General features: G+C 55.3%; 1 protein-coding gene across 1 annotated transcript in view; it reads left to right on the top strand.

The window, feature by feature from the left end:
- NYAP1 (neuronal tyrosine phosphorylated phosphoinositide-3-kinase adaptor 1) overlaps positions 1-25,988 on the top strand; it is a gene marked incomplete at its 3' end in the record, with an annotated part of 45,270 nt that overhangs the window by 3,537 nt on the left and 15,745 nt on the right. Inside the window, 5 exon segments of the mRNA XM_075581434.1 lie at positions 2,661-4,136; positions 10,918-11,076; positions 14,604-14,821; positions 17,103-17,317; positions 17,319-18,111. Of these exon segments, the coding sequence (XP_075437549.1) occupies positions 10,952-11,076; positions 14,604-14,821; positions 17,103-17,317; positions 17,319-18,111 (1,351 nt within the window).

Below are 25,988 nucleotides of genomic sequence, written 5' to 3'. Positions count from 1 at the left end.
TGATAATGATTTGTGGGGTGTGCCACTAACTTATTAGCAAAACGCAACCCAAACCACAAACCTGAATCTCCTCCTGGGAGTACCCCTATAGCCCCACCCCCTCCCAACACTGCCCACCATTTTCCATTTGTCCCAGTATCAGAAGAGGAGATTACACAAGTGCTCCTCAAACTAAAACTAAGCAGCCAATGTGGACCTGACTTACTACAATCTAGGTTCCTACGACTTGGTGCCCCAGCCATTGCCAAACCAATTGCTTCCATAGTCACCTCCATCCTGTCTGCAGGCCATATCCCTAAGACCTGGAAAGCTGCCAGAGTTGTCCCAATCTTCAAAAGTGGGGACACAAACACTGTCTCAAACTACAGGCCAATCTCACTTCTCCCAATTCTATCCAAAGTCATGGAAAAATGTGTCCACTCCCAATTAAGCGATTTCTACACCAAGACAAATTTCCCTAGCCAATTCCAATCTGGCTTTCGCCCCAAACACCCCACCGTAACTACCCTGCTAAAAGTTTGCAATGAGACCCAGTGTGGGATGGAACGGGGACAACTCACTGGTGCAGTATTCCTAGATTTTGCAAAGGCTTTTGACACTGTTGATCATGCTATCCTGCTTAACAAACCCCAGAGCTCTGGAATAGGGAAACATGCTTTAAACTGGTTTCAGTCCTACCTATCAGGAAGATCCCAACATGTGTCCATCTCAGGCTCTAACTCCAACCCCCGGATATCACCTGTGGTGTCCCGCAAGGCTCTGTTCTGGGGCCCCTACTCTTCTCAGTGTTCATTAATGATCTTCCCACAGCTTGTAAGGAAGCCTCAATACACATGTATTATATATATTCCCATATAGATTCAATACACATGTATTATATATATTCCCATATAGATTCAATACACATGTATTATATATATATTCCCATATAGATTCAATACACATGTATTCTATATATTCCCATATAGATTCAATACACATGTATTATATATATTCCCATATAGATTCAATACACATGTATGCAGATGACACAATCCTATATGCACACAGCCATAGCCTCTCTGACCTTCAACACATACTTCAGTCTGACTTTTAGAGACTCGAAAACTGGATTTCCCAAAACAAACTGTTTTTAAACACGGACACGACTGTAACAATGGTATTTGGGACAAAAGCTAAATTTATAAAGCTTCCAATGAATGAGCTACAGATCAGAACCAGCGCTAACACCACCCTAACACCTGTCACTAGTTTTAAATACCTGGGCTTATGGTTTGACTCCCATTTAACATTCGGGATGCACATTGATACCCTGACAACCAAAACCTATGCCAAACTAGGGGTACTTTACAGGAACAAATCCTCCCTAAGACTCCTGGTCAGAAAGCGTATCGCACAGCAGATGCTAATGCCAATTATTGACTATGGAGACATAGTATATGGCTCGGCTCCTCAAACCCACCTTAGCAAACTTGACACCCTCTACAATTCAATTTGTCGTTTTGTTCTCCAATGCAACTACAGCACACATCACTGCGAAATGCTCAAAGAACTAGATTGTCCATCACTAGAGTCTAGACGCAAAGTTCACCTTTCCTGTCTCACCTTCAAATACTTTATGGACAAGCTACCCAGCTACCTGAACAAGCTCCTCACCCCTACCACATGCAGCACTTATCATCTGAGATCAGACTCCAAAAGACTGTTCATGGTCCCAAGGCTCAACAAAATATCCGGCCGTTCCTCCTTCTCTTACCGTGCACCCCAAAACTGGAACAGTCTCCCGGAGACTCTCACAGCCGCCACCAGCTTAAGTTCTTTCAAAACTAAGGCTGTCTCACATTTTAATCTGGTTCCCACAGCTTTTAAAAGGAAAGATTCAGCGCTCCACGGATTTTGCAAAATTATCACATTTTATTGCGCCATACACAACGACCGTTTCCACCTTAGTAGGTCTTTTTCAAGTGAAAAGGCAAAAAGTGACACATTGTGTGCTCATTTGCATATCATCTCCCAGAATCCCTTGCTACAGTATGTGTATGTGTGTGTGTGTATGTATGTATGTTATGTATATGTGTGCGTGTATTGTATCTCTTTATTTATATAGCGCCATAAATGTACATAGCGCTTCACAGCAGTAATACACGTTGTAATCATATAAATGTGTATGTATGTATGTATGTGTGTATGTGCGTGTATGTATATATACTGACCGTTACTTTGTATAGGGGGGTGACCCGCTGCTTCTGCCATCCGTAGAGAGGGGGTTTGATGCATACATTTTAATGTGGTCATCATGGCTTTGCCCCTACTTAATTTAGGGTGGCTAACACATGCCTCTAATCCTTACTGCTTATAGCAGGCTTGGGTATCATAACTTTTCCCCTACTAATTATAGGGTGGGCATGATGTCTCCATAACCCTCTCCTTCCTAGGGGATCACTGTTGAATACGCATCAGGACTCCTCCCCTACTAATCAGAAAATGGTCCACACATCTGCTTGGTGATCATTGTTGAGTTGGGTGTCCTGAATTTCCCCTACAAATTATAGGGTGGACATCTCCTCTCCATGGACCTCTGCGTTCCTTAGTGATCATTGTTGGACACTGGGGATCATCTCACGACGTCGTTCTCACAACTTCTCTCCCCTTTCCTTAAGGTCCCCAAGGACGTCCTCGTTCCTCCACATCACCGAAACCTCTGATGGGACAGACAGGTCCGGCTCCACCGAACACTTTTAGGACGGGCCGAGTGTCTTCAGGACAACCTGACCATGGGACCCCCGAAAAGAACAGCGCTACATAAACCCTGCAGATGACAAAACCTCCATTACCATTCCGGGGCGCCCTTCACCCCTCCTGGAGATTACCGAGGTCTGCAGACTTTTTAGGACCCTAACTGGGTGACCATATATCTTTAGGATTTGCCACGATACACAACTGACATTCATGGGTTGATTTCCTTCTTGCGTATGGCAAAGAGAAACCCCGCTGCGGATTATATCACGGTTTTATATCCTATTTTGTAGGATTATCGAGGTTTGAGGAATCATCTCTTTTCAAGTGTCCCTATAATCCAAGGGGTCGGTCTTGTGGCTTCAGAGGTGGTCACTCGGTATCTGTTCCTACAATCCAGGTCTGCAAAATACTTTAAGGTTGTCCCTTCCACATCCTGACTGGGAGACGGTCTTCAGGGGAAACCCTTTATCTCGAGGATACTGAAACGAACCGCACATCGTCCCAAAGAGGAACATAGAGACCCGGGGAAGAGAACTCCGACTGTGGATTGCGGAACAGACCTTTGTAGGATCAGGCTATAGGGCCACTGCAGATAGCGCCCTAAAAAAAAGATCATTTTAACAAGGGGTTTGTTTTATTATAGGAAAAGCTTATTCTTACGGGGGTCGGAGGGAAAACCCCTATCCTGGAGGAAATCGTTCTGTTTCCCAACCTCCGTATCCTAAATCCACTTTGAGGATCGCCCTGTTTCCTGGCGAGGGGAACCCTAAAACCCTAAACCCTACAGGCTCCGCAGCATTTGATTCCCTGAGGAAATGGTTTTTCCCCCGTAGTTGGGGAATGCAGGATGGGTAATGATGTTAGGACATTTTAATAGAGCCGGGTTATAGGGTTATGGGATAAACCCACGTTCAACTAACTAAAGCATTACGGTTTAACAGGATCCGGGTGGGAAGAAGACCCCGTTAAGGTTACAAGACACTGTTTGACGTATAGAAGGTGGACCTGGACGTTCTGTGGGGTACAGAGGGCTAACGACCCCCCTCAGCTTCCAACGCAAATGTATTCTCCACCATCTCAAGTATTTAAAGAAGACAAAGGAAACCCCGCTAATTCCCACTGTTCCCGAAGGGAACTATAATTTACTGTAGTTTCTGCAAATCCTTTGGGGTTTCTTATAGGACTTCCACGTTCTGTGAGCCCCAGACACAATCATTGGGTTTCTGGAAAGGGATTTAGGGAGGGAAATTGCCCGAATTTAGGAGCAGAGGTTTGGAGAGGTAGAGAGGAGGAGAGGGGCCAGTACACTGCAGAAGGCCTGGTGGTCACATTTCACCCCAATGCAGCATCGAGAGGGTCCGCAGGGGGGTGCCGAGGCTGGAGAGGGAGACCCCAAGGTGAGGGGACATTATTTTTCTTAGAGTTCTTTTACTGTGGCTTCTGAAAGACATAGTTTGGACCTTAAGCTCCTGTCCCAGTCATTAGGTCACTTTGTCCCTACGTGGGACTGTCCCTTTAACCCATTACACACGCCCCTGTCATTAGGTCACTTTGCCCCTATGTGGGACTGACCCTTTAACCCATTACACACGTCCCTGTCATTAGGACACTTTGCCCATACGTGGGACTGACCCCTTAACCCATTAAACACGCCCCTGTCATTAGGTCACTTTGCCCCTATGTGGGACTGAGCCTTTAACCCATTAAACATGTCCCTGTCATTAGGTCACTTTGCCCCTATGTGGGACTGACCCATTAAACACGTCCTTGTCCTTAGGTCACTTTGCCCCTACGTGGGACTGACCCGTTAAACACGTCCCTGTCATTAGGTCACTTTGTCCCTACGTGGCACTGACCCTTTAACCCATTAAACACGCCCCAGTCATTAGGTCACTTTGCCCCTACGTGGGACTGACCCATTAAACACGTCCCTGTCATTAGGTCACTTTGTCCCTACGTGGCACTGACCCTTTAACCCATTAAACACGTCCCTGTCATTAGGTCACTTTGCCCCTACGTGGGACTGACCCTTTATCCCATTACACACATCCCTGTCATTAGGTCACTTTGCCCCTACGTGGGACTGTCCCTTTAACCCATTAAACACGTCCCTGTCACTAGGTCACTTTGCCCCTACGTGGGACTGACCCTTTAACCCATTAAACATGTCCCTGTCATTAGGTCACTTTGCCCCTACGTGGGACTGACCCTTTAACCCATTAATCACGTCCCTGTCATTAGGTCACTTTGCCCCTACGTGGGACTGACCCTTTAACCCATTAAACACGTCCCTGTCATTAGGTCACTTTGTCCCTACGTGGGACTGACCCGCTAACCCATTAAACACGTCCCTGTCATTAGGTCACTTTGCCCCTACGTGGGACTGACCCCTTTAACCCATTACACACGTCCCTGTCATTAGGTCACTTTGCCCCTATGTGGGACTGAGCCTTTAACCCATTAAACATGTCCCTGTCATTAGGTCACTTTGCCCCTACGTGGGACTGACCCTTTAACCATTAAACACACCCCTGTCATTAGGTCACTTTGCCCCTACGTGGGACTGAACCTTTAACCCATTAAACACGTCCCTGTCATTAGGTCACTTTGCCCATACGTGGGACTCTCCCTTTAACCCATTACACACGCCCCTGTCATTAGGTCACTTTGCCCCTACGTGGGACTGACCCTTTAACCCATTAAACACGTCCCTGTCATTAGGTCACTTTGTCCCTACTTGGGACTGACCCTTTAACCCATTAAACACGTCCCTGTCATTAGGTCACTTTGCCCCTACGTGGGACTGACCCTTTAACCCATTAATCACGTCCCTGTCATTAGGTCACTTTGCCCCTACGTGGGACTGACCCTTTAACCCATTAAACACGTCCCTGTCATTAGGTCACTTTGTCCCTACGTGGGACTGACCCGCTAACCCATTACACACGTCCCTGTCATTAGGTCACTTTGCCCCTACGTGGGACTGACCCTTTAACCATTAAACACACCCCTGTCATTAGGTCACTTTGCCCCTACGTGGGACTGAACCTTTAACCCATTAAACACGTCCCTGTCATTAGGTCACTTTGCCCATACGTGGGACTCTCCCTTTAACCCATTACACACGCCCCTGTCATTAGGTCACTTTGCCCCTACGTGGGACTGACCCTTTAACCCATTAAACACGTCCCTGTCATTAGGTCACTTTGTCCCTACTTGGGACTGACCCGTTAACCCATTAAACACGTCCCTGTTATTAGGTCACTTTGCCCCTACGTGGGACTGACCCTTTAACGCATTAAACACGTCCCTGTCATTAGGTCACTTTGCCCCTACGTGGGACTGACCCTTTAACGCATTAAACACGTCCCTGTCATTAGGTCACTTTGCCCCTACGTGGGACTGACCCTTTAACCATTAAACACACCCCTGTCATTAGGTCACTTTGCCCCTACGTGGGACTGAACCTTTAACCCATTAAACACGTCCCTGTCATTAGGTCACTTTGCCCCTACGTGGGACTGACCCTTTAACCTATTAAACACATCCCTGTCATTAGGTCACTTTGCCCCTACGTGGGACTGACCCTTTAACCCATTAAACACGCCCCTGTCATTAGGTCACTTTGTCCCTACGTGGGACTGACCCTTTAACCCATTAAACACGCCCCTGTCATTAGGTCACTTTGCCCCTACGTGGGACTGACCCTTTAACCCATTAAACACGTCCCTGTCATTAGGTCACTTTGCCCCTACGTGGGACTGACCCATTAAACACGTCCCTGTCATTAGGTCACTTTGCCCCTACGTGGGACTGACCCATTAAACACATCCCTGTCCTTAGGTCACTTTGCCCCTATGTGGGACTGACCCTTTAACCCATTAAACACGCCCCGGTCATTAGGTCACTTTGCCCATACGTGGGACTCTCCCTTTAACCCATTACACACGCCCCTGTCATTAGGTCACTTTGCCCCTACGTGGGACTGACCCTTTAACCCATTAAACACGTCCCTGTCATTAGGTCACTTTGCCCATAAGTGGGACTCTCCCTTTAACCCATTACACACGCCCCTGTCATTAGGTCACTTTGCCCCTACGTGGGACTGACCCTTTAACCCATTAAACACGCCCCTGTCATTAGGTCACTTTGTCCCTACGTGGGACTGACCCTTTAACCCATTAAACACGTCCCTGTCATTAGGTCACTTTGCCCCTACGTGGGACTGACCCATTAAACACGTCCCTGTCATTAGGTCACTTTGCCCCTACGTGGGACTGACCCATTAAACACGTCCCTGTCATTAGGTCACTTTGCCCCTACGTGGGACTGACCCATTAAACACGCCCCTGTCATTAGGTCACTTTGTCCCTACGTGGGACTGACCCTTTAACCCATTAAACACGCCCCGGTCATTAGGTCACTTTGCCCCTACGTGGGACTGACCCATTAAACACGTCCCTGTCATTAGGTCACTTTGTCCCTACGTGGCACTGACCCTTTAACCCATTAAACACATCCCTGTCATTAGGTCACTTTGCCCCTATGTGGGACTGACCCTTTATCCCATTACACACGTCCCTGTCATTAGGTCACTTTGCCCGTACGTGGGACTGACCCTTTAACCCATTAAACACATCCCTGTCATTAGGTCACTTTGCCCCTATGTGGGACTGACCCTTTAACCCATTAAACACGTCCCTGTCATTAGGTCACTTTGCCCCTACGTGGGACTGACCCATTAAACACGTCCCTGTCCTTAGGTCACTTTGCCCCTATGTGGGACTGACCCTTTAACCCATTAAACACGCCCCGGTCATTAGGTCACTTTGCCCCTACGTGGGACTGACCCATTAAACACGTCCCTGTCATTAGGTCACTTTGTCCCTACGTGGCACTGACCCTTTAACCCATTAAACACATCCCTGTCATTAGGTCACTTTGCCCCTATGTGGGACTGACCCTTTATCCCATTACACACGTCCCTGTCATTAGGTCACTTTGCCCGTACGTGGGACTGACCCTTTAACCCATTAAACACATCCCTGTCATTAGGTCACTTTGCCCCTACTTGGGACTGACCCTTTATCCCATTACACACGCCCCTGTCATTAGGTCACTTTGCCCGTACGTGGGACTGACCCTTTAACCCATTAAACACACCCCTGTCATTAGGTCACTTTGCCCCTACGTGGGACTCTCCCTTTAACCCATTACACACGCCCCTGTCATTAGGTCACTTTGCCCCTACGTGGGACTGACCCCTTTAACCCATTACACACGTCCCTGTCATTAGGTCACTTTGCCCCTACGTGGGACTGACCCTTTAACCCATTAAACACGCCCCTGTCATTAGGTCACTTTGTCCCTACGTGGGACTGACCCTTTAACCCATTAAACACACCCCTGTCATTAGGTCACTTTGCCCCTACGTGGGACTGACCCTTTAACCCATTAACCACGTCCCCTGTCATTAGGTCACTTTGCCCCTACGTGGGACTGACCCTTTAACCCATTACACACGTCCCTGTCATTAGGTCACTTTGCCCCTACGTGGGACTGACCCTTTAACCCATTACACACGTCCCTGTCATTAGGTCACTTTGCCCCTACGTGGGACTGACCCTTTAACCCATTAAACACATCCCTGTCATTAGGTCACTTTGCCCCTACGTGGGACTGACCCTTTAACCCATTAAACACGTCCCTGACATTAGGTCACTTTGCTCCTACGTGGGACTGACCCTTTAACCCATTAAACACGTCCCTGACATTAGGTCACTTTGCCCCTACGTGGGACTGACCCATTAAACACATCCCTGTCCTTAGGTCACTTTGCCCCTATGTGGGACTGACCCTTTAACCCATTAAACACGCCCCGGTCATTAGGTCACTTTGCCCATACGTGGGACTCTCCCTTTAACCCATTACACACGCCCCTGTCATTAGGTCACTTTGCCCCTACGTGGGACTGACCCTTTAACCCATTAAACACGTCCCTGTCATTAGGTCACTTTGCCCATAAGTGGGACTCTCCCTTTAACCCATTACACACGCCCCTGTCATTAGGTCACTTTGCCCCTACGTGGGACTGACCCTTTAACCCATTAAACACGCCCCTGTCATTAGGTCACTTTGTCCCTACGTGGGACTGACCCTTTAACCCATTAAACACGTCCCTGTCATTAGGTCACTTTGCCCCTACGTGGGACTGACCCATTAAACACGTCCCTGTCATTAGGTCACTTTGCCCCTACGTGGGACTGACCCATTAAACACGTCCCTGTCATTAGGTCACTTTGCCCCTACGTGGGACTGACCCATTAAACACGTCCCTGTCCTTAGGTCACTTTGCCCCTATGTGGGACTGACCCTTTAACCCATTAAACACGCCCCGGTCATTAGGTCACTTTGCCCCTACGTGGGACTGACCCATTAAACACGTCCCTGTCATTAGGTCACTTTGTCCCTACATGGCACTGACCCTTTAACCCATTAAACACATCCCTGTCATTAGGTCACTTTGCCCCTATGTGGGACTGACCCTTTATCCCATTACACACGTCCCTGTCATTAGGTCACTTTGCCCGTACGTGGGACTGACCCTTTAACCCATTAAACACATCCCTGTCATTAGGTCACTTTGCCCCTATGTGGGACTGACCCTTTAACCCATTAAACACGTCCCTGTCATTAGGTCACTTTGCCCCTACGTGGGACTGACCCATTAAACACGTCCCTGTCCTTAGGTCACTTTGCCCCTATGTGGGACTGACCCTTTAACCCATTAAACACGCCCCGGTCATTAGGTCACTTTGCCCCTACGTGGGACTGACCCATTAAACACGTCCCTGTCATTAGGTCACTTTGTCCCTACGTGGCACTGACCCTTTAACCCATTAAACACATCCCTGTCATTAGGTCACTTTGCCCCTATGTGGGACTGACCCTTTATCCCATTACACACGTCCCTGTCATTAGGTCACTTTGCCCGTACGTGGGACTGACCCTTTAACCCATTAAACACATCCCTGTCATTAGGTCACTTTGCCCCTACTTGGGACTGACCCTTTATCCCATTACACACGCCCCTGTCATTAGGTCACTTTGCCCGTACGTGGGACTGACCCTTTAACCCATTAAACACACCCCTGTCATTAGGTCACTTTGCCCCTACGTGGGACTCTCCCTTTAACCCATTACACACGCCCCTGTCATTAGGTCACTTTGCCCCTACGTGGGACTGACCCCTTTAACCCATTACACACGTCCCTGTCATTAGGTCACTTTGCCCCTACGTGGGACTGACCCTTTAACCCATTAAACACGCCCCTGTCATTAGGTCACTTTGTCCCTACGTGGGACTGACCCTTTAACCCATTAAACACACCCCTGTCATTAGGTCACTTTGCCCCTACGTGGGACTGACCCTTTAAACCATTAAACACGTCCCGGTCATTAGGTCACTTTGCCCCTACGTGGGACTGACCCTTTAACCCATTACACACATCCCTGTCATTAGGTCACTTTGCCCCTACTTGGGACTGACCCTTTATCCCATTACACACGCCCCTGTCATTAGGTCACTTTGCCCCTACGTGGGACTGACCCTTTAACCCATTAAACACATCCCTGTCATTAGGTCACTTTGCCCCTACGTGGGACTGACCCTTTAACCCATTAAACACGTCCCTGACATTAGGTCACTTTGCCCCTACGTGGGACTGACCCTTTAACCCATTAAACACGTCCCTGTCATTAGGTCACTTTGCCCCTACGTGGGACTGATCCTTTAACCCATTAAACACGTCCCTGTCATTAGGTCACTTTGCCCCTACGTGGGACTGACCCTTTAACCCATTAAACACGCCCCTGTCATTAGGTCACTTTGCCCCTACGTGGGACTGACCCTTTAACCCATTAAACACGCCCCTGTCATTAGGTCACTTTGCCCCTACGTGGGACTGACCCTTTAACCCATTAAACACGCCCCTGTCATTAGGTCACTTTGCCCCTACGTGGGACTGACCCTTTAACCCATTAAACACGTCCCTGTCATTAGGTCACTTTGCCCCTACGTGGGACTGACCCTTTAACCCATTACACACGTCCCGGTCATTAGGTCACTTTGCCCCTACGTGGGACTGACCCTATAAACATGTCCCCTCTCTCCCCCAGTCTCCCCCGCGGGGGTCTCGTGGTCGGGCCCCTGATGAGGAGCCCTTGCTCTGCTGACCCTGTGACCTTTCTCGGGATCGATAGGGGCGGAGCCATGAATCTGCTATACAGGAAGAGCCGAGCGGATTGGAGGCAGAAAGAGGAGGAGCCTAAGAAAGGGTGAGGTGTTATATACAGAGTGGTGTTATATACAGAGTGGTGTTATATACAGAGAGGTGTTATATACAGAGTGGTGTTATATACAGAGTGGTGTTATAGACAGAGTGGTGTTATATACAGAGAGGTGTTATATACAGAGTGGTGTTATATACAGAGAGGTGTTATATACAGAGAGGTGTTATATACAGAGGTGTTATATACAGAGTGGTGTTATATACAGAGAGGTGTTATATACAGAGAGGTGTTATATACAGAGTGGTGTTATATACAGAGTGGTGTTATAGACAGAGTGGTGTTATAGACAGAGTGGTGTTATATACAGAGTGGTGTTATAGACAGAGTGGTGTTATATACAGAGAGGTGTTATATACAGAGGTGTTATATACAGAGTGGTGTTATATACAGAGAGGTGTTATATACAGAGAGGTGTTATATACAGAGTGGTGTTATATACAGAGTGGTGTTATAGACAGAGTGGTGTTATAGACAGAGTGGTGTTATATACAGAGTGGTGTTATAGACAGAGTGGTGTTATATACAGAGAGGTGTTATATACAGAGTGGTGTTATATACAGAGTGGTGTTATATGCAGAGTGGTGTTATATACAGAGAGGTGTTATATACAGAGAGGTGTTATATACAGAGCGGTGTTATATACAGAGCGGTGTTATATACAGAGCGGTGTTATATACAGAGAGGTGTTATATACAGAGAGGTGTTATATACAGAGTGGTGTTATATACAGAGTGGTGTTATATACAGAGTGGTGTTATAGACAGAGTGGTGTTATATACAGAGAGGTGTTATATACAGAGTGGTGTTATATACAGAGAGGTGTTATATACAGAGAGGTGTTATATACAGAGTGGTGTTATAGACAGAGTGGTGTTATATACAGAGAGGTGTTATATACAGAGTGGTGTTATATACAGAGAGGTGTTATATACAGGGGTGTTATATACAGAGAGATATATACAGAGAGGTGGGGTGTCACAGTGAGTGTGGGGGTGTCACAGTGTGTGTGGGGGTGTCACAGTGAGTGTGGGGTATCACAGTGAGTGTGGGGTGTCACAGTGAGTGGGGAGTGTCACAGTGAGTGTGGGGGTGTCACAGTAAGTGTGGGGATGTCACAGTGAGTGTGGGAGTGTCACAGTGAGTTTGGGGGTGTCACAGTGAGTTTGGGAGTGTCACAGTGAGTGTGGGGTGTCACAGTGAGTGTCACAGTGTGCGTGGGGGTGTCACAGTGTGCGTGGGGGTGTCACAGTGTGTGTGGGGGTGTTACAGTGTGTGTGGGGGTGTCACAGTGTGTGTAGGGGTGTCTGGGAGTATCACAGTGAGTGTGGGGGTGTCACAGTGTGCGTGGGGGTGTCACAGTGTTTGTGGGGGTGTCACAGTGTTTGTGGGGGTGTCACAGTGAGTGTGGGGGTGTCACAGTGAGTGTGGGGGTATCACAGTGAGTGTGGGGGTGTCACAGTGAGTGTGGGGGTGTCACAGTGAGTGTGGGAGTGTCACAGTGAGCGTGGGGGTGTCACAGTGTGTGTTGGGGGGGGTATCACAGTGTGTGTGTGGGGGTGTCACAGTGAGTGTGGGGGTGTCACAGTGAGTGTGGGAGTGTCACAGTGAGTGTGGGAGTGTCACAGTGAGTGTGGGGTGTCACAGTGAGTGTGGGGGTGTCACAGTGAGTTTGGGGGTGTCACAGTGAGTTTGGGGGTGTCACTGTGAGTGTGGAGGTGTCACAGTATGTGGGTGTCACAGTGCCCAGTGTGTGGGTGTGTCACAGTGAGTTTGGGGGTGTCACAGTGAGTTTGGGAGTGTCACAGTGAGTGTGGGGTGTCACAGTGAGTGTGGGGGTGTCACAGTGAGTGTGGGGGTGTCACAGTGAGTGTGGGGGTGTCACAGTGAGCGTGGGGGTGTCACAGTGAGCGTGTGGGTGTCACAGTGAGCGTGTGGGTGTCACAGTGAGCGTGGGGGTGTCACAGTGAGCGTGGGGTGTCACAGTGAGCGTGGGGGTGTCACAGTGAGCGTGGGGGTGTCACAGTGAGCGTGGGGGTGTCACAGTGAGCGTGGGGGTGTCACAGTGGGCGTGGGGGTGTCACAGTGGGCGTGGGGGTGTCACAGTTGGCGTGGGGGTGTCACAGTGAGCGTGGGGTGTCACAGTGAGCGTGGGGGTGTCACAGTGAGCGTGGGGGTGTCACAGTGGGCGTGGGGGTGTCACAGTGGGCGTGGGGGTGTCACAGTGGGCGTGGGGGTGTCACAGTGGGCGTGGGGGTGTCACAGTGAGCGTGGGGATGACACAGTGAGCGTGGGGGTGTCACAGTGAGCGTGGGGGTGTCACAGTGGGCGTGGGGGTGTCACAGTGGGCGTGGGGGTGTCACAGTGGGCGTGGGGGTGTCACAGTGGGCGTGGGGGTTCACAGTGAGCGTGGGGGTGTCACAGTGAGCGTGGGGGTGTCACAGTGAGCGCGGGGGTGTCACAGTGGGCGTGGGGGTGTCACAGTGGGCGTGGGGGTGTCACAGTGAGCGTGGGGGTGTCACAGTGTGCGTGGGGGTGTCACAGTGAGCGTGGGGGTGTCACAGTGTGCGTGGGGGTGTCACAGTGAGCGTGGGGGTGTCACAGTGGGCGTGGGGGTGTCACAGTGGGCGTGGGGGTGTCACAGTGGGCGTGGGGGTGTCACAGTGAGTGGGGGTGTCACAGTGAGTGGGGGTGTCACAGTGAGTGTGGGGGTGTCACAGTGAGTGTGGGGGTGTCACAGTGAGTGTGGGTGTCACAGTGAGTGTGGGGGTGTCACAGTGAGTGGGGGTGTCACAGTGAGTGTGGGGGTGTCACAGTGAGTGTGGGGGTGTCACAGTGAGTGGGGGTGTCACAGTGAGTGTGGGGGTGTCACAGTGAGTGGGGGTGTCACAGTGAGTGTGGGGGTGTCACAGTGAGTGTAGGGGTGTCACAGTGAGTGGGGGTGTCACAGTGAGTGTGGGGGTGTCACAGTGAGTGGGAGTGTCACAGTGAGTGTGGGGGTATCACAGTGAGTGTGGGGGTGTCACAGTGAGTGTGGGGGTGTCACAGTGAGTGTGGGGGTGTCACAGTGAGTGGGGGTGTCACAGTGAGTGTGGGGGTGTCTCAGTGAGTGTGGGGGTGTCACAGTGATTGGGGGTGTCACAGTGAGTGTGGGGGTGTCACAGTGAGTGGGGGTGTCACAGTGAGTGTGGGGGTGTCACAGTGAGTGGGGGTGTCACAGTGAGTGTGGGGGTGTCACAGTGAGTGGGGGTGTCACAGTGAGTGTGGGGGTGTCACAGTGAGTGTGGGGGTGTCACAGTGAGTGGGGGTGTCACAGTGAGTGTGGGGGTGTCACAGTGAGTGTTGGGGTGTCACAGTGAGTGTGGGGGTGTCACAGTGAGTGTGGGGGTGTCACAGTGAGTGGGGGTGTCACAGTGAGTGTGGGGGTGTCACAGTGAGTGTGGGGGTGTCACAGTGAGTGGGGGTGTCACAGTGAGTGGGGGTGTCACAGTGAGTGTGGGGTCTCCCCTCTGCAGATCGGGGACCTCGTTCCGGCGACACTTCCGTATGGGATTCATGACGATGCCCGCCTCGCAGGAGCGCGCCCCCCTCCCGTGTGCCGCCGCCATGGCGCCCCGATCCCTGTCCTGTCACTCCGTGGGCAGCACGGCGGACATGCAGCCCCCCACCAAGCCCAAGAGGAACCCCAACACCAAGCTCAGTCTGACGGCGGAGGGACGGATCAGGAAGGATGGTGAGGGGGTGGTCCTAGAGGTGCCAGGCTCTGTGTATCCCCCTGTGCCAGTCCTAGAGGTGCCAGGCTCTGTGTATCCCCCTGTGCCAGTCCTAGAGGTGCCAGGCTCTGTGTATCCCCCTGTGCCAGTCCTAGAGGTTCCAGGCTCTGTATAACCCCCTGTGCCAGCCCTAGAGGTGCCAGGCTCTGTGTATCCCCCTGTACCAGTCCTAGAGGTGCCCGGCTCTGTATAACCCCCTGTGCCAGTCCTAGAGGTGCCAGGCTCTGTATATCCCCCTGTACCAGCCCTAGAGGTGCCAGGCTCTGTATATCCCCCTGTACCAGCCCTAGAGGTGCCAGGCTCTGTGTATCCCCCTGTGCCAGCCCTAGAGGTGCCAGGCTCTGTGTATCCCCCTGTGCCAGCCCTAGAGGTGCCAGGCTCTGTGTATCCCCCTGTGCCAGCCCTAGAGGTGTCAGGCTCTGTGTATCCCCCTGTGCCAGTCCTAGAGGTGCCAGGCTCTGTATATCCCCCTGTGCCAACCCTAGAGGTGCCAGGCTCTGTATATCCCCCTGTGCCAGCCCTAGAGGTGCCAGGCTCTGTATATCCCCCTGTGCCAGTCCTAGAGGTGCCAGGCTCTGTATATCCCCCTGTGCCAGTCCTAGAGGTGCCAGGCTCTGTATATCCCCCTGTGCCAGCCCTAGAGGTGCCAGGCTCTGTGTCTCCCCTGTACCAGCCCTAGAGGTGCCAGGCTCTGTATATCCCCCTGTGCCAGTCCTAGAGGTGCCAGGCTCTTTATGTCCCCCTGTACCAGCCCTAGAGGTGCCAGGCTCTGTATATCCCCCTGTACCAGCCCTAGAGGTGCCAGGCTCTGTATATCCCCCTGTGCCAGTCCTAGAGTTGCCAGGCTCTGTGTATCCCCCTGTACCAGCCCTAGAGGTGCCAGGGTCTGTATATCCCCCTGTGCCAGCCCTAGAGGTGCCAGGCTCTATATATCCCCCTGTGCCAGCCCTAGAGGTGCCAGGCTCTGTATAACCCCCTGTACCAGTCCTAGAGGTGCCAGGCTCTGTATGTCCCCCTGTACCAGTCCTAGAGGTGCCCGGCTCTGTATAACCCCCTGTGCCAGTCCTAGAGGTGCCAGGCTCTGTATATCCCCCTGTACCAGCCCTAGAGGTGCCAGGCTCTGTATATCCCCCTGTACCAGCCCTAGAGGTGCCAGGCTCTGTGTATCCCCCTGTGCCAGCCCTAGAGGTGCCAGGCTCTGTGTATCCCCCTGTGCCAGCCCTAGAGGTGCCAGGCTCTGTGTATCCCCCTGTGCCAGCCCTAGAGGTGTCAGGCTCTGTGTATCCCCCTGTGCCAGTCCTAGAGGTGCCAGGCTCTGTATATCCCCCTGTGCCAACCCTAGAGGTGCCAGGCTCTGTATATCCCCCTGTGCCAGCCCTAGAGGTGCCAGGCTCTGTATATCCCCCTGTGCCAGTCCTAGAGGTGCCAGGCTCTGTATATCCCCCTGTGCCAGTCCTAGAGGTGCCAGGCTCTGTATATCCCCCTGTGCCAGCCCTAGAGGTGCCAGGCTCTGTGTCTCCCCTGTACCAGCCCTAGAGGTGCCAGGCTCTGTATATCCCCCTGTGCCAGTCCTAGAGGTGCCAGGCTCTTTATGTCCCCCTGTACCAGCCCTAGAGGTGCCAGGCTCTGTATATCCCCCTGTACCAGCCCTAGAGGTGCCAGGCTCTGTATATCCCCCTGTGCCAATCCTAGAGGTGCCAGGCTCTGTGTATCCCCCTGTACCAGCCCTAGAGGTGCCAGGGTCTGTATATCCCCCTGTGCCAGCCCTAGAGGTGCCAGGCTCTATATATCCCCCTGTGCCAGCCCTAGAGGTGCCAGGCTCTGTATAACCCCCTGTACCAGTCCTAGAGGTGCCAGGCTCTGTATGTCCCCCTGTGCCAGTCCTAGAGGTGCCAGGCTCTGTATATCCCCCTGTGCCAGTCCTAGAGGTGCCAGGCTCTGTGTATCCCCCTGTGCCAGCCCTAGAGGTGCCAGGGTCTGTATATCCCCCTGTGCCAGCCCTAGAGCTGCCAGGCTCTATATATCCCCCTGTGCCAGCCCTAGAGGTGCCAGGCTCTGTATAACCCCCTGTACCAGTCCTAGAGGTGCCAGGCTCTGTATGTCCCCCTGTGCCAGTCCTAGAGGTGCCAGGCTCTGTATATCCCCCTGTGCCAGTCCTAGAGGTGCCAGGCTCTGTGTATCCCCCTGTGCCAGCCCTAGAGGTGCCAGGCTCTGTATTTAACCCTTTCTTTTCCTTCCCAGGGTCCCTAAAATATTCCTCTGACTTCCACAAGATGGCGCCGCAGAAGCCGCAGCGAAGCCCCCACACCAACCTCTCCTCCTCCTCCTCCTCCCGCCCCTCCTCTTCCTCCGCCCTGCTCCCCAACCCCTCCTCCCCCGAGGAGCCCGTGTACATCGAGATGGTGGGACACGCCTCCCGGGGGCCCCCACCCCCCCGAGACGCCCCCTCCCGGGGGCCCCCGCCCCCCCCCTCCCGACGAAGACTCGGACGGCGGCGAAGCCATCTACGAGGAGATGCAGTGCCCCCTGCACGAGGGCCCCCAGCACGCCGCCCGCCGGCGCCCCCGCCCGCCCCCCCCCAGGACTCCCGACCTAGACATCCCCCCGCCCTTCCCCAACCTCCTGCACCACCGCCCGCCCCTGCTGGGGGCGCCCTCCGGGAAGGGCCACAAGGTCTCCAGAACCCCGCTGGCCTCGTCCAAGCTGCCCGTCCCTCAGGAGAAGCCCCAGCTGCCCCCCTCGGGACGCGCCCGCAGCCACTCCACGCCGCTGCCCCCCCAGACCTCCTCCCAGCGCCGGCCGGACTCTGAGCTCCCGCCGTGTCGGGGGGCGGGGTTCCCGCAGGAGAAGGGGGCCTCCCTGCTGCCCGTACCCCACGGGCACGCCCGTGACAAGGCCCTCTCCTACACCATGGTCTACTCCTCGCTGAAGGTGACGCACTCCCTCCTCCCGGCCGCGCAGGTGGAGGAGAAGACGGAGAGGGAGGTCGCGGTGCTGGCCGGGCTCATCACGCCGCTGACCAGCCGCCCGCCCTCCGCCCACCTGCGCCAGGAGCAGCCGTCTCCCGTGGTCTGGACGTATCCGGCGGGGAAGAGGCCGCCGGCGTATGAGAGCGGCGCCAAGGGCGCCAGGGGGGGAGCACACCGCGCTGAGCCGGGAGGAGGGGGGAGAGCGGCAGAGGAGGACAGGGTGGGGGCAGTGTGGGCACTGCAGAGGGCGACACCGTGTGGAGGGAGTCCAGCCGGGGAACGTAAGTCACTGTGTCACCCTGCGGGGGGAGGGGCAGACTCATAGCTCCCTTCTGTCTGTGTCACTGTGTCACCTTGCGGGGGGAGGGACAGGCTCATAGCTCCCTTCTGTCTGTGTCACTGTGTCACCCTGCGGGGGGAGGGACAGACTCATAGCTCCCTTCTGTCTGTGTCACTGTGTCACCCTGCGGGGGGAGGGACAGACTCATAGCTCCCTTCTGTCTGTGTCACTGTGTCACCCTGCGGGGGGGAGGGACAGACTCATAGCTCCCTTCTGTCTGTGTCACCCTGCGGGGGGAGGGACAGGCTCATAGCTCCCTTCTGTCTGTGTCACTGTGTCACCTTGCGGGGGGAGGGACAGGCTCATAGCTCCCTTCTGTCTGTGTCACTGTGTCACCCTGCGGGGGGAGGGACAGACTCATATCTCCCTTCTGTCTGTGTCACTGTGTCACCCTGCGGGGGAGGGACAGACTCATATCTCCCTTCTGTCTGTGTCACTGTGTCACCCTGCGGGGGGAGGGACAGGCTCATAGCTCCCTTCTGTCTGTATCACTGTGTCACCCTGCGGGGGGAGGGACAGACTCATAGCTCCCTTCTGTCTGTGTCACTGTGTCACCCTGCGGGGGGAGGGACAGGCTCATAGCTCCCTTCTGTCTGTGTCACTGTGTCACCCTGCGGGGGGAGGGACAGGCTCATAGCTCCCTTCTGTCTGTGTCACTGTGTCACCCTGCGGGGGGAGGGACAGGCTCATAGCTCCCTTCTGTCTGTGTCACTGTGTCACCCTGCGGGGGGAGGGACAGACTCATAGCTCCCTTCTGTCTGTGTCACTGTGTCACCCTGCGGGGGGAGGGACAGGCTCATAGCTCCCTTCTGTCTGTGTCACTGTGTCACCCTGCGGGGGGAGGGACAGGCTCATAGCTCCCTTCTGTCTGTGTCACTGTGTCACCCTGCGGGGGGAGGGACCGTCTCATAGCTCCCTTCTGTCTGTGTCACTGTGTCACCCTGCGGGGGGAGGGACAGACTCATAGCTCCCTTCTGTCTGTGTCACTGTGTCACCCTGCGGGGGAGGGACAGGCTCATAGCTCCCTTCTGTCTGTGTCACTGTGTCACCCTGCGGGGGGAGGGACAGGCTCATAGCTCCCTTCTGTCTGTGTCACTGTGTCACCCTGCGGGGGGAGGGACAGGCTCATAGCTCCCTTCTGTCTGTGTCACTGTGTCACCCTGCGGGGGGAGGGACAGGCTCATAGCTCCCTTCTGTCTGTGTCACTGTGTCACCCTGCGGGGGGAGGGACAGACTCATAGCTCCCTTCTGTCTGTGTCACTGTGTCACCCTGCGGGGGGAGGGACAGGCTCATAGCTCCCTTCTGTCTGTGTCACTGTGTCACCCTGCGGGGGGAGGGACAGGCTCATAGCTCCCTTCTGTCTGTGTCACTGTGTCACCCTGCGGGGGGAGGGACCGTCTCATAGCTCCCTTCTGTCTGTGTCACTGTGTCACCCTGCGGGGGGAGGGACAGACTCATAGCTCCCTTCTGTCTGTGTCACTGTGTCACCCTGCGGGGGAGGGACAGGCTCATAGCTCCCTTCTGTCTGTGTCACTGTGTCACCCTGCGGGGGGAGGGACAGACTCATAGCTCCCTTCTGTCTGTGTCACTGTGTCACCCTGCGGGGGGAGGGACAGGCTCATAGCTCCCTTCTGTCTGTGTCACTGTGTCACCCTGCGGGGGGAGGGACAGGCTCATAGCTCCCTTCTGTCTGTGTCACTGTGTCACCCTGCGGGGGGAGGGACAGACTCATAGCTCCCTTCTGTCTGTGTCACTGTGTCACCCTGCGGGGGGAGGGACAGGCTCATAGCTCCCTTCTGTCTGTGTCACTGTGTCACCCTGCGGGGGGAGGGACAGGCTCATAGCTCCCTTCTGTCTGTGTCACTGTGTCACCCTGCGGGGGGAGGGACCGTCTCATAGCTCCCTTCTGTCTGTGTCACTGTGTCACCCTGCGGGGGGAGGGACAGACTCATAGCTCCCTTCTGTCTGTGTCACTGTGTCACCCTGCGGGGGAGGGACAGGCTCATAGCTCCCTTCTGTCTGTGTCACTGTGTCACCCTGCGGGGGGAGGGACAGACTCATAGCTCCCTTCTGTCTGTGTCACTGTGTCACCCTGCGGGGGGAGGGACAGGCTCATAGCTCCCTTCTGTCTGTGTCACTGTGTCACCCTGCGGGGGGAGGGACAGGCTCATAGCTCCCTTCTGTCTGTGTCACTGTGTCACCCTGCGGGGGGAGGGACAGGCTCATAGCTCCCTTCTGTCTGTGTCACTGTGTCACCCCGCGGGGGGAGGGACAGTCTCATAGCTCCCTTCTGTCTGTGTCACTGTGTCACCCTGCGGGGGAGGGACAGTCTCATAGCTCCCTTCTGTCTATGTCACTGTGTCACCCCGCGGGGGGAGGGACAGTCTCATAGCTCCCTTCTGTCTGTGTCACTGTGTCACCCTGCGGGGGGAGGGACAGACTCATAGCTCCCTTCTGTCTGTGTCACTGTGTCACCCTGCGGGGGGAGGGACAGGCTCATAGCTCCCTTCTGTCTGTGTCACTGTGTCACCCTGCGGGGGGAGGGACAGACTCATAGCTCCCTTCTGTCTGGGTTACTGTGTCACCCTGCGGGGGGAGGGACAGGCTCATAGCTCCCTTCTGTCTGTGTCACTGTGTCACCCTGCGGGGGGAGGGACAGGCTCATAGCTCCCTTCTGTCTGTGTCACTGTGTCACCCTGCGGGGGAGGGACAGGCTCATAGCTCCCTTCTGTCTGTGTCACTGTGTCACCCTGCGGGGGAGGGACAGGCTCATAGCTCCCTTCTGTCTGTGTCACTGTGTCACCCTGCGGGGCGAGGGACAGGCTCATAGCTCCCTTCTGTCTGTGTCACTGTGTCACCCTGCGGGGGGAGGGACAGGCTCATAGCTCCCTTCTGTCTGTGTCACTGTGTCACCCTGCGGGGGAGGGACAGACTCATAGCTCCCTTCTGTCTGTGTCACTGTGTCACCCTGCGGGGGGAGGGACAGGCTCATAGCTCCCTTCTGTCTGTGTCACTGTGTCACCCTGCGGGGGGAGGGACAGACTCATAGCTCCCTTCTGTCTGTGTCACTGTGTCACCCTGCGGGGGAGGGACAGACTCATAGCTCCCTTCTGTCTGTGTCACTGTGTCACCCTGCGGGGGGAGGGACAGGCTCATAGCTCCCTTCTGTCTGTGTCACTGTGTCACCCTGCGGGGGGAGGGACAGACTCATAGCTCCCTTCTGTCTGTGTCACCCTGCGGGGGGAGGGACAGGCTCATAGCTCCCTTCTGTCTGTGTCACTGTGTCACCCTGCGGGGGGAGGGACAGGCTCATAGCTCCCTTCTGTCTGTGTCACTGTGTCACCCTGCGGGGGAGGGAGGGACAGGCTCATAGCTCCCTTCTGTCTGTGTCACGGTGTCACCCTGCGGGGGGAGGGACAGACTCATAACTCCCTTCTGTCTGTGTCACTGTGTCACCCTGCGGGGGGAGGGACAGGCTCATAGCTCCCTTCTGTCTGTGTCACTGTGTCACCCTGCGGGGGGAGGGACAGACTCATAGCTCCCTTCTGTCTGTGTCACTGTGTCACCCTGCGGGGGGAGGGACAGGCTCATAGCTCCCTTCTGTCTGTGTCACCCTGCGGGGGGAGGGACAGGCTCATTGCTCCCTTCTGTCTGTGTCACTGTGTCACCCTGCGGGGGGAGGGACAGTCTCATAGCTCCCTTCTGTCTGTGTCACCCTGCGGGGGAGGGACAGGCTCATATCTCCCTTCTGTCTGTGTCACTGTGTCACCCTGCGGGGGGAGGGACAGGCTCATAGCTCCCTTCTGTCTGTGTCACTGTGTCACCCTGCGGGGGGAGGGACAGACTCATAGCTCCCTTCTGTCTGTGTCACTGTGTCACCCTGCGGGGGGAGGGACAGGCTCATAGCTCCCTTCTGTCTGTGTCACTGTGTCACCCTGCGGGGGGAGGGACAGACTCATAGCTCCCTTCTGTCTGTGTCACAGTGTCACCCTGCGGGGGGAGGGACAGGCTCATAGCTCCCTTCTGTCTGTGTCACCCTGCGGGGGGAGGGACAGGCTCATAGCTCCCTTCTGTCTGTGTCACCCTGCGGGGGGGAGGGACAGGCTCATAGCTCCCTTCTGTCTGTGTCACGTTGTCACCCTGCGGGGGGAGGGACAGTCTCATAGCTCCCTTCTCTCTGTGTCACTGTGTCACCCTGCGGGGGAGGGACAGACTCATAGCTCCTTCTGTCTGTGTCACTGTGTCACCCTGCGGGGGGAGGGACAGTCTCATAGCTCCCTTCTGTCTGTGTCACTGTGTCACCCTGCGGGGGAGGGACAGGCTCATAGCTCCCTTCTGTCTGTGTCACTGTGTCACCTTGCGGGGGGAGGAACAGGCTCATAGCTCCCTTCTGTCTGTGTCACTGTGTCACCCTGCAGGGGGAGGGACAGACTCATAGCTCCCTTCTGTCTGTGTCACTGTGTCACCCTGCGTGGGGAGGGACAGACTCATATCTCCCTTCTGTCTGTGTCACCCTGCGGGGGGAGGGACAGGCTCATAGCTCCCTTCTGTCTGTGTCACTGTGTCACCCTGCGGGGGGAGGGACAGGCTCATAGCTCCCTTCTGTCTGTGTCACTGTGTCACCCTGCGGGGGGAGGGACAGGCTCATAGCTCCCTTCTGTCTGTGTCACTGTGTCACCCTGCGGGGGGAGGGACAGACTCATAGCTCCCTTCTGTCTGTGTCACTGTGTCACCCTGCGGGGGGAGGGACAGGCTCATAGCTCCCTTCTGTCTGTGTCACTGTGTCACCCTGCGGGGGGAGGGACAGGCTCATAGCTCCCTTCTGTCTGTGTCACTGTGTCACCCTGCGGGGGGAGGGACCGTCTCATAGCTCCCTTCTGTCTGTGTCACTGTGTCACCCTGCGGGGGGAGGGACAGACTCATAGCTCCCTTCTGTCTGTGTCACTGTGTCACCCTGCGGGGGAGGGACAGGCTCATAGCTCCCTTCTGTCTGTGTCACTGTGTCACCCTGCGGGGGGAGGGACAGGCTCATAGCTCCCTTCTGTCTGTGTCACTGGGTCACCCTGCGGGGGGAGGGACAGACTCATAGCTCCCTTCTGTCTGTGTCACTGTGTCACCCTGCGGGGGGAGGGACAGGCTCATAGCTCCCTTCTGTCTGTGTCACTGTGTCACCCTGCGGGGGGAGGGACAGGCTCATATCTCCCTTCTGTCTGTGTCACTGTGTCACCCTGCGGGGGGAGGGACAGGCTCATAGCTCCCTTCTGTCTGTGTCACTGTGTCACCCCGCGGGGGGAGGGACAGTCTCATAGCTCCCTTCTGTCTGTGTCACTGTGTCACCCTGCGGGGGAGGGACAGTCTCATAGCTCCCTTCTGTCTGTGTCACCCTGCGGGGGGAGGGACAGTCTCATAGCTCCCTTCTGTCTGTGTCACCCTGCGGGGGAGGGACAGACTCATAGCTCCCTTCTGTCTGTGTCACCCTGCGGGGGAGGGACAGACTCATAGCTCCCTTCTGTCTGTGTCACCCTGCGGGGGAGGGACAGTCTCATAGCTCCCTTCTGTCTGTGTCACCCTGCGGGGGAGGGACAGACTCATAGCTCCCTTCTGTCTGTGTCACTGTGTCACCCTGCGGGGGAGGGACAGGCTCATAGCTCCCTTCTGTCTGTGTCACTGTGTCACCCCGCGGGGGGAGGGACAGTCTCATAGCTCCCTTCTGTCTGTGTCACTGTGTCACCCTGCGGGGGGAGGGACAGACTCATAGCTCCCTTCTGTCTGTGTCACTGTGTCACCCTGCGGGGGGAGGGACAGGCTCATAGCTCCCTTCTGTCTGTGTCACTGTGTCACCCTGCGGGGGGAGGGACAGACTCATAGCTCCCTTCTGTCTGGGTTACTGTGTCACCCTGCGGGGGGAGGGACAGGCTCATAGCTCCCTTCTGTCTGTGTCACTGTGTCACCCTGCGGGGGGAGGGACAGGCTCATAGCTCCCTTCTGTCTGTGTCACTGTGTCACCCTGCGGGGGAGGGACAGGCTCATAGCTCCCTTCTGTCTGTGTCACTGTGTCACCCTGCGGGGGAGGGACAGGCTCATAGCTCCCTTCTGTCTGTGTCACTGTGTCACCCTGCGGGGCGAGGGACAGGCTCATAGCTCCCTTCTGTCTGTGTCACTGTGTCACCCTGCGGGGGGAGGGACAGACTCATAGCTCCCTTCTGTCTGTGTCACTGTGTCACCCTGCGGGGGGAGGGACAGACTCATAGCTCCCTTCTGTCTGTGTCACTGTGTCACCCTGCGGGGGGAGGGACAGGCTCATAGCTCCCTGCTGTCTGTGTCACTGTGTCACCCTGCGGGGGGAGGGACAGGCTCATAGCTCCCTTCTGTCTGTGTCACTGTGTCACCCTGCGGGGGGAGGGACAGGCTCATAGCTCCCTTCTGTCTGTGTCACTGTGTCACCCTGCGAGGGGAGGGACAGTCTCATAGCTCCCTTCTGTCTGTGTCACCCTGTGGGGGGAGGGACAGACTCATAGCTCCCTTCTGTCTGTGTCACTGTGTCACCCTGCGGGGGGAGGGACAGACTCATAGCTCCCTTCTGTCTGTGTCACTGTGTCACCCTGCGGGGGGAGGGACAGGCTCATAGCTCCCTTCTGTCTGTGTCACTGTGTCACCCTGCGGGGGGAGGGACAGGCTCATAGCTCCCTTCTGTCTGTGTCACTGTGTCACCCTGCGGGGGGAGGGACAGGCTCATAGCTCCCTTCTGTGTGTGTCACTGTGTCACCCTGCGGGGGGAGGGACAGGCTCATAGCTCCCTTCTGTCTGTCACTGTGTCACCCTGCGGGGGGAGGGACAGGCTCATAGTTCCCTTCTGTCTGTGTCACTGTCACCCTGCGGGGGGAGGGACAGACTCATAGCTCCCTTCTGTCTGTGTCACTGTGTCACCCTGCGGGGGGAGGGACAGGCTCATAGTTCCCTTCTGTCTGTGTCACTGTGTCACCCTGCGGGGGGAGGGACAGGCTCATAGCTCCCTTCTGTCTGTGTCACTGTGTCACCCTGCGGGGGAGGGACAGGCTCATAGCTCCCTTCTGTCTGTGTCACTGTGTCACCCTGCGGGGCGAGGGACAGGCTCATAGCTTCCTTCTGTCTGTGTCACTGTGTCACCCTGCGGGGGGAGGGACAGACTCATAGCTCCCTTCTGTCTGTGTCACTGTGTCACCCTGCGGGGGGAGGGACAGACTCATAGCTCCCTTCTGTCTGTGTCACTGTGTCACCCTGCGGGGGGAGGGACAGGCTCATAGCTCCCTGCTGTCTGTGTCACTGTGTCACCCTGCGGGGGGAGGGACAGGCTCATAGCTCCCTTCTGTCTGTGTCACTGTGTCACCCTGCGGGGGGAGGGACAGGCTCATAGCTCCCTTCTGTCTGTGTCACTGTGTCACCCTGCGAGGGGAGGGACAGTCTCATAGCTCCCTTCTGTCTGTGTCACCCTGTGGGGGGAGGGACAGACTCATAGCTCCCTTCTGTCTGTGTCACTGTGTCACCCTGCGGGGGGAGGGACAGACTCATAGCTCCCTTCTGTCTGTGTCACTGTGTCACCCTGCGGGGGGAGGGACAGGCTCATAGCTCCCTTCTGTCTGTGTCACTGTGTCACCCTGCGGGGGGAGGGACAGGCTCATAGCTCCCTTCTGTCTGTGTCACTGTGTCACCCTGCGGGGGGAGGGACAGGCTCATAGCTCCCTTCTGTGTGTGTCACTGTGTCACCCTGCGGGGGGAGGGACAGGCTCATAGCTCCCTTCTGTCTGTCACTGTGTCACCCTGCGGGGGGAGGGACAGGC

Source organism: Ascaphus truei, unplaced genomic scaffold, assembly GCF_040206685.1.
Source record: "Ascaphus truei isolate aAscTru1 unplaced genomic scaffold, aAscTru1.hap1 HAP1_SCAFFOLD_1313, whole genome shotgun sequence".
Classification (NCBI taxonomy): Eukaryota; Metazoa; Chordata; class Amphibia; order Anura; family Ascaphidae; genus Ascaphus; species Ascaphus truei.
Note: the sequence above shows the minus strand (reverse complement) of the source record. Positions and strands in the feature narration are given on the sequence as shown.